Here is a 14,259-nt window from a genome sequence, read left to right as displayed (position 1 = left end):
AGTGTTTCAGCCGCTGTCAGAAATGACATGATAAGGAGATATAAGGAGACTGTTTTAAGCTGCCATGGGAATCTTCGGTATGGGGATCTCTGAGAAACAAGTTATGCTACTGAGGCAATGAACAACCATCTTTAAGCACTAATAATTATTTTATAAAACATCTGAGGCTCATCTAAGCTAAGCTAGCTCATCTAAGCTATCACTCAAAGGGTAAGAGACTGGTTTCCTGAACTACGTCATGAAGGCAATCGTTTGAGGCAAAATGAAACACGACAGTGAGTGTGGCGGGTAGGTATCCTCCTGAACAATCTGTTTCAGCCCATTAACCAGAGGAAAATCCACTTGCTGACGGGCCATAGCTTTGGAAGTAAGTCTACGTCCTAAAGAGTTCTGGAAAAAAATATTTAAAGGGCTTTTCAAAAGTTAAATCAGTTAATACATTTTTTTCATGGCAAAAATTAAACCTAAACTTGAGGGATTGTTTCTGGGTAAACTGTTTTCAATTAGCACTTGGTCTTTAAATGCAGCACAAAATGTGCTCCACACATGCATTCATAGCATCTTAGTGCAATAAAGCTCGTAAAAGCTATAAAATATTGGAAAGAAGACAGCAGGGAAAGGGAAAGGAAATGGAAAAGCAAAGCAGGCAGAATCAACCTGGTTTGCATTCTGTATTTGAACCTGGCATAACTAACCAGGCAACTGCATTGACACTTATTTAATGTTGTCCTGGGCTTTTAGTTCTAGTAGTGACACCAACATACCCAATGAGGGATACATACATATTTTATATATATTATAACTGTTAGAGAATATTTTTCTTATTTTAGCTTTGTGCAAATGTGATGCATAAATTCAAGCCTTATGTCCTTGACTTACACAAATGCTGATTCCTTTCTTGCTTCTTTTTCTCTATTATTTCCTTCTGCTGTTGTTGTTCTTCCCTTTTCTTTTATTAATCATCCATAATTTTGTCAGTGTTGACACAGCTTTTTCCTTTCTGCTTTAAACAAAGAAAAATGGAATGTCCATGTCAACACGGAAAATACTAAAAATATGAGAAGTTTTCATTTTTCATGATTTTTTTAAAAATGTTTTTAAGTTGGGTTTTAATAATTCCCTGGTTTATCACTTATGAGATTTTATCGTCTGATAGAGGTGGATCCTATTTTCCAGAAGAAGACTCACTTTAAAGAGAGAATATAGTCAGTACATAGATCCCATTTTCCTCCTAGGAGAAAAACAGTGCTGGAAAGAATCTAAAAGGATCCTCCAGAGTATTGCAATGCAATAGGGAAGGATAAACTCTATCCATATTATTCTTGGCAGGTGTTTATCTAACTTTTTCTCATAGACCTCTCAAGTGTAACCTGCCCAACACCTGGAGGTGTTTAAGGTGAGACCATATGTGGGATCAGTGCCGTGGTCTGGGAATCATGGCGGGGGTGGATCAAGGGTTGGGCTTGATGATCTCAGAGGTCTTTTCCAACTCTGCTGATTCTATGATTCTGTGATTCCATGTTGGGATTGCTTCTGCTGCTGGCATCAGCACCTGACAGAAGGACGTTGTGCTCAACGCTCCAGGCAGGGATGTTTGTTTATGCAGTAACAAACAATGTGATGAAAAGATAGTTAGTCAGGGGTGGAAGTAACATATTAATTCAGCAGCTGAATATTGCAGGGCCATTCTTTCACCACAGTGTCTACTGCTTTGATTTGGTGTCAAGGATAGCTGCGTGAAAATTATTAAATCCATTTCTTCTTATTAATTAGATAAATTAAATAATTTATTTTAAAAAGATTACCTTAGAAAAAGCTGAGCAATTCCAGTAAGTTCCTTCTGTCAGTGGAGCTGAGGCCTTTCCCAATTTTAAGGGGTGAGGAAGTAGAATCAAAGGCACTTCAACTATCCAGGACAAAACCAGTATGATTAAATATGGGGGTTTTCTGGCAAACGTAAGTTTAACGTATGGTATTATATCGAACATTCACTAAACATCTGCTAAGGTTTTTCTTACATGAGAAACAGTATCCTGTGTAAATGGATCCCTTCAGTCCTACTTTATAGTCTGTGTTAAGTCACAGGCACTTTGTTTCACATGGATGTAGCAATAAATATGGTTTTGTATAAGGGGAAAAAATATATTCTTTAGTTTAGAGGTCCTTTGCCTCAGTGTTTCCCTCCTCAGAGGGGAAAAGTCTCCTTGGACCCATCTCCACTTTTGGCTTGCACAGGGTCTCATCTGCTGGAGATACTGCCTTCTGCAGACCACCCAGGGTGGTTCATGGCAGCCAGCAGGCTCAGGCCCAGAGCACTGCTGACAAAGTCTCATTTTACTCCAACAGACAAATTCCAATCCACTCAGTTACCTTGGGGTTTATCTTATATGGCAACTTAGTTTATATAGAGCTTGATCAGTAACTAGCTATCCTTGCAGCATTATGTATATACTTTCCTCTAAGTTTAATTTTAATGTACATTTACTGTGAGTAGCCTGTTCATTCTGAAGTCCCTCCTGGAGCTGCTTTAGCCATTCTCCAGTCAAATCAGCAGGCAAACTCTGTTAATTGGTGTGTACAGGATTTCTCAGCATTTTTATTTTCCTAGGAAATCAGATGTAACTTGGGAGCAACATGGGGTGTAAGGCTGCATTCTGAACTTCTTACTCTTGTTATGGTCAGTAAGAATTTTGCTACGGACTTAAGTGCTTTATTCCCCAGGCCTGTCTCAAGGCAAAGACTCTTTCAGCTTTGGATATTCCGCAGAATTAACTCTAAGGCTGAAGATCCCTGCTTTAAAACTGAAAGTGCAATGATAGGAAAAGCGATTAGCTGGGGGTTTTGCCATGCTTTGGTCAGATGTTACGCAGTCTGATTTGCAGCTGATGGGGTGTAAGTCCAGGAGACCAAACATGGAAACCACGTGCTCTTTTCTTATCCAGACTGACAAAATTACACATCAGGAGAGCTGAACACAGGCCCAGGCAGCACATTGTGACAGTGTGGCTACTCTGCATCTGGTAGTTGAGGGCACAGACTCTTAGGTCCTTAGCTTGAAAATAAACACTGGTGACTATAGGGTTCCTTCTGTGTGGGGCTTTTGATGAGAGTGTGGGCAGTAAGGGTTTAATTATCTCCATATCATCATCCTGATTTTTTTCAGTGGGCTCGTAATTGCTCCTCACATTTTGTGAGAACCAATTCCGTAATATTTCTGAATGTTCCGAACCTGCAGTAATTACCTCCGTTTAAATAAACAGCAACGGATGAAACATTTCAACAACCATGGAAAAACCAATAAATAAGATTTTAATCATATCCTTAGTTAACACAACTTAAACTCTAAATGACAGGCAGTACTTTGTTTTTTAAAAACATGACATGCTATACTAGGACATTATGACAAGTTATAAAAGGGCTCATTTTGTGCTTGGGCCTGCACTGAGCATATTAAAGCACAGTCCAGTGATCTGAAATCGGTGACAATAAGATGAAATAGTTCTACATATTCTTAGACACAGATTTTTAAATGAAGGGATGACAATGAAATGAGTATAATGTTCTTTTAAAACCATGGATAGGGTTTTGTTGTGTTGAGTAAGTAACCCTGAGCCTCAACACAGCTTATAATAAGCCTATTCCTAAAAGGCAAGAAGATTCAAAATGAACTTTCAGTCAAATCCCCTGTTTACAGTCCCATTGATTTCCTTGGCTCAGGAAAATTGAGATACGAATGTGCATGTTGGATAGGACTTTAACTCTACTTTCGCGTGGACTTTCAGTCAATGAAAAGGTGCAAAGTAAACTAAACTATCTTAGGGTCTTAAGGTAAATTAATTAAATATTAGGGGGGAAAAAAAAGTGTAGACCTATCATCAGTTGGGGCCTATTTGAATTACAGATCAGCATTTGCCCTCGCCATCTAAGTGGGTAGCTTGCTGTGAATCTTTTATGTTTTCACTTAATCAGTTTAAGTGCTTAGGCAGACAAAAAACAGACTGACAATGAATTTGCAATAAACAGTGAAATAATGATGCTGTTTTTCCTGTTCTAGGTAAAGAATAAGTATAATTTACAGAGGACTTCATGCAAGACATTCCCTAATTATTTCCCTAATTAATTCCTTGATTTTTTTGCTTAGACTAATGTTGAGTTTAATTTAATTGAGGCACTCTGAAGGAAAGGCTGCTAGTGCCAATAACCTTACTGAGCTTATTGGGTTTGGAATTGCTCACAGGAAAAGCACATTTTCGGTGACTTGCATAATCCATGACTCCACTCTAGCACTTTAAAAGCAAAGTATCATCCTACTTCCCCAAATCAAAATAAACTGAAACAGCATTACAAAGTTTGAATGCAACCAAAAAAATATATTTCCTTTATAAGGACTTAAATTCAAAGCCTTCCTATCCAAAGTTGATGGCAAAAATCTCCTGCAAATGGGCAACACGTCACTGATGTAGCATTGTTTAAATCTCTAGCTGTCACTAGCTTTTTTTTTTTTTTTGAATTTCTCTGCAGGAAAATTAGGATTTTGAGGTTGTGCAGTTTGTAATCTAGTCCATTTAAAAAGCTGATTAAAAGGTAATATAATATTTTACTGGTTTTATTCTTGCCCCTTTCTGTAGTTTCCTATTATGTTTTCTTATTTTAAATAATGGAATTTTCTGTCCTTTTACTATGTGAAAAATCTGTATAAAACAAGAAAACGGACTCCTTATGCACTAAGGGTTTTAAAAGGGCAAAGTGAACACGCTTCAAAGGAAAAGAAATATTTTCCTCTCAGCTGTGTTCATTTTAATGGTTAGTTCAAATGAAGAAGAGTAAGCTTTTTATGTGGACTATATTTTTGGGCTTTAAATATGTGGTATGTCAATTTGCTGCCTGTTTTTATTTTTTTTTTTTTTTAAGCTAAGTGGGTGAGTGAAGAGCTTATACAAGGTGGAAATTTCAAGCAGCACTTACCATGGATTTAACTGACTACATAAAACTTGATAGCACCTCTCACACTGACTTAAGCTCACTTTGGTGAAACTGTGTTGCTTTTGAAAATCCTGCTTGTTTTTTGAACAGGCACCTTTTGAATTTAATGAGAACTTATTTCCAGTTTCCATGAATCCACTGATTTCATGTTGCTCTAAAAGACTGGTCCAGGATCTGATTTATAACAGATAGTTTGCTCAATTTTATGAAGGTGTTTTTTGTCAGTTTGGTACAAGTTAGTTCAAAACAGGAGCATTGCCACACTGTATGTAACAGTATGAAAAGTCCTTGAACTCTGTTGGAGAGACTGTCATGGATATTAGACTTCAATTGCTCATATGTATGCGTGCTCTGAAGCATTCGAAGCTGCTAATTATTCAGGTTTTTCTGGCCTGACTTGGAGATTTTGAAAGGTTTAAGTGTGTGAATTCTATTTTAATATATTTCTGAGTCCTCATAATTGCCTAGTAGCATTCCCTAGCTTCATGTATCACTCACAATGCTCTATGATTTTTGAATAATTTTGAATTTCACGTGTGGTTTTTAGGTCAGATAACACACAGTACCAACTTATTGGCTAAAAATAAGAATGGATGTCGATAGACTGGATAATAGGGAGTCTTTAGTTTGGGGTTTTTTTTCAGAGTACTGTATCTTGATATTTTTAAGAGTGTCCTGGCTTCAGGGACAGCTGTGATTTCATGAAGACTTTTTAGAGCAGATCCTAAAGGAGCACACACTGCTTTTGTGTGGAGATTTTGCTATTGCTTTAATGTTTCTCTTCATTTTATACAGAGATTCTTCAAACTTAAATGTTGTTCCAATGTGAAGCATTATATATGTAGTATCCTGCCAGCACCTAAAGGGGGCCTGTGAGAAGGGTGGGGATGGGCATTTGAGAAGGGCCTGCTGTGATTGGACAAGAAGTAATGGCTTTAAACCAAAAGAATGTGGATTCAGACTAGATATAAGGATGAATTTTGTGATGAGAGTGGTGAAACACTGGAAAAGGGGTTCCAGAGAGGTGGTGCATGCCCCATCCCTGAAAACATTTAGGGGGACAGGGCTCTGAGCAACCTGATCTAATGGAAGATTTCCCTGCTCATGGAAGAGAGGTTGGACTAGGTGACCTATAAAGGTCCCTTCCGAACCAAACTATTCTGTGATCCAAATAGAAAGTGATTTTTTTAAATCACATACTATCACTTTTTCATCTCCCATGAGCCACTAATCAGCCACTAACTGGTATCCATCCTGAATTCAAAGTGTGTCCTGAGGGTGGAAAGAGCCTTGTTTTGTGTCCTGCATTTCCACATTTATTGCTCTACTGAGGTGGACTAGACAAAGAGGATTCGGTCTTACCACTTCTGCAGTGGCTCTGTCTACTAAATTTAGGGTTGTCACATTCTTTAAGCTTGGTGTATAACAATGAGTAAATTGAAGGTGGATTGGAATAGAGCCAGGAGTCAGGGCCCAGGATTCCCCTCCCAAGGAATTTTCGTCTTGTGGAAGTTTTCATTGACACAGAATTAAAATGAGCTGCAGAAAGGCTTTACTACTGAATCCAGGATCTTGGGCTAGTTTGCGAAATACCACATTCCTCTGTTCTTACAGAGTCCTAAAGTCTATGGAAAAAGTGAAAAACCATTGGAGAGAAGTTGCTGCATAAATACAAAGTATTATTCTATGCCATGCTGGCTTCTTCCCTGTTGAGAGGAGGAGGGGGGAAGTGACGCTGAGCATACTTGGAATTATTTATCTGCCCACTCTTAATTGCTTGGTCTGACTCTTTTTACAGTGGTGATAACTGAAGAATTTCTCTCACTCATATCCAATGGGATACTATCAAATAGCTCAGGCCTAGAAGTGAATTTGTTTAAATGAAGAATGATAGACTTAGTGACTCCTTATGATGCTTGTAATAAAGCTGAAAACCTCTTTAAATGCAGATCCATGGTAAAAGGAAGTATTTATAAGGAGGCATAAGGGGATGGATTCAATTTGCATCCTTTTCTATTTTGTTGTTCATCTGTTTTATTCATGTGACACAATTTGTTGGTGACAGCAAAGCAGCAATAGATTTGAAGGGCAGCTTTTAGATATTGGTGCAGGAATCTCTACAAAGGAGTGAAACGGCTGAAGGTGTCTTTGAAAAACCTAAGTCCTCAGAAAAAAATTCTATTGAAAATGGTCAAAGGGGTCCTTCTGGTTTTTTTTCTTAATGTGCTGTATGGGGAAAATTACGTCATCGTTATTCTATCCTGTTCTTTTCTGGGGTTTGTATCAGAGTGCTCATTCTTGCTGTGAATACTCTAAGAATTTACCAACCTGTTGCAGACTTAAGATTTGGGGAAATAAGCGTGAGCACTTGTTATCCCATTTTGAGGACAAAGTGACTGTAAAGGTGAGTTTTACAAGTCTGTGGCCATTTCTCTGGTTCTGGGGTAGAACCTGAGTTCATAGAATCGTACAGTTGTTAAGGCTGGAAAAGACCTTCAAGACCCGAGTCCAACAATCAGCCCTGCACCACAGCCGTGTTCACCGCTGTACCGTGTCCTTGCTGTAAAAAATTGTTTCCTAATATCTAATCTAAACTTTCACTGCACAGCTTGGGGCCATTTCCTCTTGTCCTGCCACTTGTTACCTGAGAGAAGGTAATTTGTGGTCTCATTGTAGCTTTCCCCAGGCTGCTTTAAGGACTTTCGGCTGTGGGTTCTCTGAGCAATTCACAATTTTATTATAAGAAAATTCACATAAATTGTCTCTAGTTAGTAGCATATAGTTCAGAAACACCTACCTGTCTGTCGTAATGGTTTTTCATCAACAAGCACAGGAGACTTTTCAAAACAGTGCTCATATTCTCAGTCTTTCTCCTCTTAAATTATTACTATGTGTGTACTCAGTGCTGTAAGTGACGGGTTACCTCCAACTGGGTGAAACCTTGATTAATGTGGTTTTTAAAATCTGTTATTTTCCTTCTCTAATATATATATATATATATAGTAATTTTGCATTGTGTGATTTCATGGGATGATTTAACCATGTTTGCTGCTCTGTCATAGCTCATGTGTGCACAGAACAGAGCAAACAGCAAAGGTAACATCTGGCTCTAAATTAGATATATTATCTAGAGCACCTGTTGTTTCTAGCAAGCATCACATAACATCAGCTTTTCAAGGGAGATTTCCTGGGGTTCTGCTAAAGTATGCCACTGAAATCATATGATTTTTGAGACTAGCAAACCTGTGCAAGTCCTCATGAACCTGTCAAAATAAAATTTCACCTGTGACAGGGCAGGTGTTATAACAAATAAAAGATAACAAGTGTTATCTTTTGTTTTTCCAGCTCTGAGTTTCTCAACTGACACTTACCAACTGACTGTTATTGCTTTTCAAAATAAAAATTGCAGTGGCTTGCACAGCTTCAATATTTTCTGGGTTTTTTTTCCACAGTTATCACTCCTGAGCAACAGGGACGGTGAGATACTCCACTCCTGCAGTAACACCCTGTATGGGCTTAAGATTGTTGTATCAAGACTGCTTGGTGCGAGAGAATACAGAATTTTGACTTTGTTCTCTTTCAGCATATTTTTATGCTAATACCTGGTTTTACTACTAGAGGAGGTTTGTAACATTGCAGTGCTGTATCATTTTCTGGGTTACCTTTCCTCTTCTGGCCGTGCTGCTCCTATGAAGAGATAGAAGAAAATTTCGCAGGGTTTAGGGTTCTGCATCACTGAGAAGTGCTAAATCAGAGTGGTTCCGTTTTGCATGAATCCAGGTGAAGTATTTACTTAAAACAGGATTGTTCTCAAGCTGAAATGGCTGAACACAGAAAACCTTCCAGCTGATGAATCTGCATTTTCCTGCAGCAGGTATAGGTGACCCCACTCTTAGCAAATGAGGGGATTAGTGACTGAACTTCCTTTCAGCAGATCATAAACACTATGGGAAGAAAAAAAATTAGCATCCTACTCCCAGCTGCGATGATCCACAAAAGAGATTGGCTTAGTACTCACGGTAGAATGCTAATTAAGGCACATTGTTAAGGGCTAAATGCTAGGCTGGGGCTTAGGTAGGTTTCCACTCATCAGGGAACAGTGTCAGAGAATCTTGGAGAAAAGCAGATAATAGGATAGTTTGGATGGTCATTCTGGTGTTAGAAGTGTAGAGCATCTTCGAGATATTTGCAATAGTCTTCCTGGCTGGTAGGACAGTAAATGTAGAGCATGCTAAGCATTTGAGGGAAGATTATTCAGCAGAAGAATTCATTTGAGAAAGTTTATTTCCCTTTAGGTGAAAGGCAGTTACTTACACGTTCCTGAAACAAGCTGCCTCAGTAGCTCTGTGGTCCCTCTCAAGGGACTGGGGTCACATTTGATAACACAGCTACAGCAAGGCAGGGGGCAGTTATCAGGGGAGAGGAGGAAATCCTCCTCTGGCGAGCTGGCAGGGATCAAGTTCCTAATAAGGGAATCGTCTCCAAATGGGGCTCTACCCTCCATTCCCAGGAAGCGTGGGCTGGGTGTGTTAAAAGAAGAGCTTTCTCTTCCTGACAGCTTCTTATGGAACTGTGCTCCCTTAATAACTGGTCCTGACACAGCACATGCACTGCACAGCAGCAGGAAAATATCCTACAAGTGTACTCGTAAAGAGAAAAGTTCAAGGAAGAGTGAAGCCAGCCCTGATTCGGTTATTTACCATCAATCAGACTGTTGCTTGGCAGGGAGTGGATGATTAGGAGCCCGAACGAGCTGAAAAGGGGCAGGAAGAGAAGTGGAGGCAGCATTCTTCCTATTTAAAGCTGCATCCCCTGAAAGGAGTGTTTGCAGACTGCGCTGGAGCTGGTGCTGAAGAAAGGGCTTGCAGACTTTGTCCTGGAATTGATGTGGAAAGGCAGAAAGACTGCCCAGCTGGCTTCATGGTGCTAAAATAACCTTACGACTCTACACTTTTTTTGCTGCCCAGGGAGGATACATGTCTAATATCTAGGCATGATGGCAATCTGGGTACAAAGGAGAACTTTTTTCATCCTTGCTGCTTTATTAGGCCGATTTGTAACCACAAAAGCACAAGAAGAGGACGAGTATGACGGCGGTGAGTTTATCTCCCTCCCTCTAAGAAAGTTATCATAAATCCCCCCTCTTTGCATGCGGTGTGCTCGTTGTGTGATTTGGCTAGTGAGCGGAATTGAAAACCTCCGGAGCGCAAGAGGAACAAGACTTTTGCTTTTACATACTGAGAAGGGGGCAGAGAAGGGTTTTGTTCTTTGGGCTTCTCACCAGAAGACCGAGGGAGGCTTTTAAAGCCGGGTTTTGCGGCGCTCGCTGCGGGCGCAGAGCGGGAGGGGCGGTCAAAGGCCAAGTGCTGCCGTGGGGCTGAGCCCCGCATCCCGGCGGGGCCGCTGCCGCTGGGAAGTTCCCAACAAAAAGAAGGGCTTGGGACGGGGCTGGAGAGCAGCTGGGCAAGCGAGCTGGGAGAGTAAACACTCGCAGGGCGGAGTCTTTTGCGCTGAACTACATCTGCTTTCTCACATTCTTTGTTTTAGAGGAACGCAGAAACGTGGATTCCCCTTTCTTCTCGCACACGCTCCCTTCACCCCCTTTGGCCCCCCGTTTTCTTTCCCTCCTCCTTTTTTTCCTTCTCCGACTCGTTTTCCCCCGATTGTCGCTGGAAGGGCTGCCCGATGCCCCCGGGATGGCACAGCCTCCCTTCCGTCCGGGGCTTGCGTCGCGGTCTGTGCCGAGCTCTGCGGGGGCAGCGGGGCTGGCAAGGGGCGAACCTGACCCGTGTAACTCGAGCTGTCTCAGGCTGCTTTATATCCGTCTTTATTTAATGTCATTTCAATGCCTGCGAGAGAGAGACTGGTGGTCAGAAGGACGTGCAGTGACTGTCCTCTTTCATCGCTCGGGATGGATGTCGTCCTGTGTGTTGATTTCCTGAAATGTGAGCAGACTGGCTTTGGGACAGTCTGGAGCTATTGTATGAACGTACTTCCGAGGCTTCTCATGTGTAACAGTCCTCTTTTCCAAATTATGCCCAACAAAGGGAATTTGTAGGGCATTCGAAAGCACTGTGGGATGTACCCGACAGTACAGCTTGGAGTTACTGTATCGTGTATTTTCAAGAGCAATTTTTCTTGTAACTGAGCTTGTCTGGTAATGCGCTGGATTGCATAAGCGAGGAGGAATCAAAGCCTGATGAATAAACCAGTGGAATAATTCCGAAACTTTCGTTCTACAAAGAAAAATGAGCTTGTCCTGCCCATGCACAACTGCGTGAGAAGTCCCATAGAGGGGGCACTTTGTATAAACTTGCCATAAAGGGAGGCATACATTATGCATTTTTCAGTTATCTGTCATACCAAAGAAAACACTTATGAAAATATTGACTCCCCTTTTGGTATCTATTTAGTAGAAATGATAGCTTTTTTGCCAGTTTTTTAAAAAAAGGCAAAATTTATGTGAGAGTTGTGTGGGCTTATTACATGTCATTTACTTCTTTGTTGCTATTATGGAAATTATGGGATGAGCCAATAATGTAGCAACACATTTTGGGATGTACTTCCCACACGCTGAAGGCTGAGGAAATGGAGAGGTACGTGGTAAAGTCAAAGAACAAAATATGTCGTAATGAATTAGTGACATCTGTTTTCACTTACTTCACTTATTCATCTTCCTGTTTGAGAATGTAATAGCTTTTGTCTACCATACATCTGAGGAAGCGCCTTCTCTAATATTCGTTATATTAAAAAAAAACAAACCCAAAGCTATTTGAATGTGATGTGAAGGGATAGTGCAATGAAGGTAGAAGTGGGGCACATCCTACACATTGGTCTGGTTTAATTGCATAAGCAAGGGATTTCAGCCTTTATTTAGTTCCTGATTGAAGCCTACAAATGCTGCAAAGTGGGAAGGTTTTTACCCTTAATTTGTCTTTGGCTTAGTGCTTGTGAAGAGGTCTAACATCAGTCAACATTGTATTGTACTGCAGGTGATTTTGTCCATACAGTCGATTCACTTCTCCCCATTCATCTAGTCAAATGTGCGACTTGAGTACAGGTAAAATAGGAAAACGAATACTGGAGGTGCCTGGGGAAGCAAGAAAGGCACTTCAGGAAGCTTAGATTAGAAAAAAAACCCCAGACTTTCAGAAAATACATAAACCAGTGTTTTACCAATCATTTTTCATGAGAGTCCTAGAAAAAATGAGAAGGATTAAATGCTGACTGTCAACCTCGGCCATGGTGGAAGAAAGAAATAGTTTTTGTGGAAGTATGTTACAGAATTTATCATGATGTGGGGGGAGTGATATGGACAGATGAGTTGAACATAATAAAACAGGTAAAGTGGTCTAAAAAATTAATGAAATGACTGTAGTACTTCTTCAAACCAAGCATACTGCTTAACAATATTATTTTTGGCACTTACAATTGTTATGTTTTTAAGTAATACCAGTTTTAATATTAATTTTTTTTCTCTTGGAACCATTGTGGATATCTGTTTTGCTCAAGAACTCTTGGCTGGCAGTGCTACATGGTGCATGCACTTAAGAAAAACAGGCACTTTCAAGCCTAGTATAGCAAAATTGGATGTTTTGGGACTGACTGCTTAAATATGCCTATTTAAAAGTTATTTATAAATAAGGTCAGCACTGTGAAATCCCAGAAGGACTGAAAGATCCCGGTTTTAAATTCTGTCTAGAGACCTAGTTTAGTTCAGAAATGCAGTAGGGTCAAAAATTGCCCAGGAGATGGCTGAAATTATGTGCCATTTAAGCACTGAATACTTGGAAGCCCTGAATCTTGGGTGTTGGGTTTTCCACACACTGTCCAATCCTTCCTTTTTCCTTAGGGCTTAGGATAGCGAAAACTACTGGCAGAAGCAATGTATGCTTCTGGGATCCTTTCCCAACCGCTTGGGAGTGTAAATGTGATGGCTTTTTTTTCAAAAGAGTTTTTAAAACAAATTATAAACGCACCTTCAGTGGAAAATCAGTAAACTTGAATCAGATCCAAAATTGTGAAAATCACCTTGTTCAGGAAGCATTGTCTGCAAATTCCACATGAGCATGGGCAGTGATGGTTTATTGCCTCCAACTCCCATACTTCTTACTGCAATCCTATACTTGCCCTTAGATTCTCATCGGTTTCTGCAACAAAACCTTGTCTGAATTCTGTGGTGAATTATCTTTCCCTGTCCCCCTCTTGTAGTGTCAACCCTACTTCAGCTGAGATCAGTGCGAGCCCTGGTATTGATTTAAAAGTATCTAATTTGCCTTGTTTGACAGCATGAGCAAACAAAAACAAAGAATGGCCGCTGTTCCGTTTGAATTAATGATCCTCATTGCTGCCTTTGAATTCTCAAGGTCTTTCATTTTGTCTGGAAACCATGCAAAGGAAAGAGGAGAATGGACTGGCTTTAATGGAGACAGAAACAGCTCAGCTGGTTTAATGGGGGCTATTAAATGTGTCCATTATCCCCTCATGACATTGGAGACATTATCTCCATGGAGAAAAGATGTTACTACATTGCACAGTTTCCATAGTGGGGCAAGTGTTCGGAATACTGTGACAGGTGAAAGTCCTCTGTAGCTATGAGAAAGTAAGAGAATGACTGAGCATTCATGACAGATGCTGCTTTAGGTTTTTATGGATTTTTCATCTTTGTAAAGAATCCTCACAGCTCCTAAGGAGAATGGCATGTATGAAAGGTATTCTGTATGAATGATATCCTATCATTCTGTATGAACGGGGAAAAAAACCCCTGTTTTGCCACTTCTCACAGTCTTAGCGAGGCTCTGATGATACTTAGAATTATGGAATACTTTAGATCCTGCTCTTGTCTGCGAACTCGCTGCAATCCCCTTGTCCAGATCGTTGATAAAGGTGTTAAACAGGATTGGACCCAACACTGAGCCTTTGGGAACACTGCTAGTGACCATCTGCCAACTAGATGTAACCCCATTCCCCACCACTTTCTGGCCTGGCCATCCAGAGGGTTTTTTACCCAGTGGACAGTGCACCCATCCGAGCCACGAGCAGCCAGTTTCTCCAGGAGGGTGCTGTGGGGAGCAGCATCCAAGGATTTACTAAGTTCCAGGTAGACAACATCCCCAGCCTTTCCCTCATTCGCTAAGTGGGTCACCTTGTCATAAAAGGAGATCGTGTTGGTCAAGCATGACCTGCTTTTCATAAACCCATGCTGGCTGGGCCTGATCCCCTGGTTCTTCTGTACTTGATTCTTTTTTTTCTCCCCCCAAATTTCCAGATCCCCAG

The 14,259-nt window shown here is 40.6% G+C and overlaps 1 protein-coding gene across 1 annotated transcript in view; it reads left to right on the top strand.

Annotated features, from left to right (window-relative positions):
- The first annotated feature begins 9,491 nt into the window (after positions 1-9,491).
- Positions 9,492-14,259, top strand: part of COL5A2 (collagen type V alpha 2 chain) — a 100,851-nt gene continuing 96,083 nt past the window's right edge. Inside the window, exon 1 of the mRNA XM_017836871.1 lies at positions 9,492-10,079. Within this exon, the coding sequence (XP_017692360.1) occupies positions 9,977-10,079 (103 nt within the window). The 5' untranslated portion in view covers positions 9,492-9,976. The remainder of the gene's footprint in view (positions 10,080-14,259) is intronic.

Source organism: Lepidothrix coronata, unplaced genomic scaffold, assembly GCF_001604755.1.
Source record: "Lepidothrix coronata isolate B3197 unplaced genomic scaffold, Lepidothrix_coronata-1.0 Scaffold286, whole genome shotgun sequence".
Classification (NCBI taxonomy): domain Eukaryota; kingdom Metazoa; phylum Chordata; class Aves; order Passeriformes; family Pipridae; genus Lepidothrix; species Lepidothrix coronata.
Note: the sequence above shows the minus strand (reverse complement) of the source record. Positions and strands in the feature narration are given on the sequence as shown.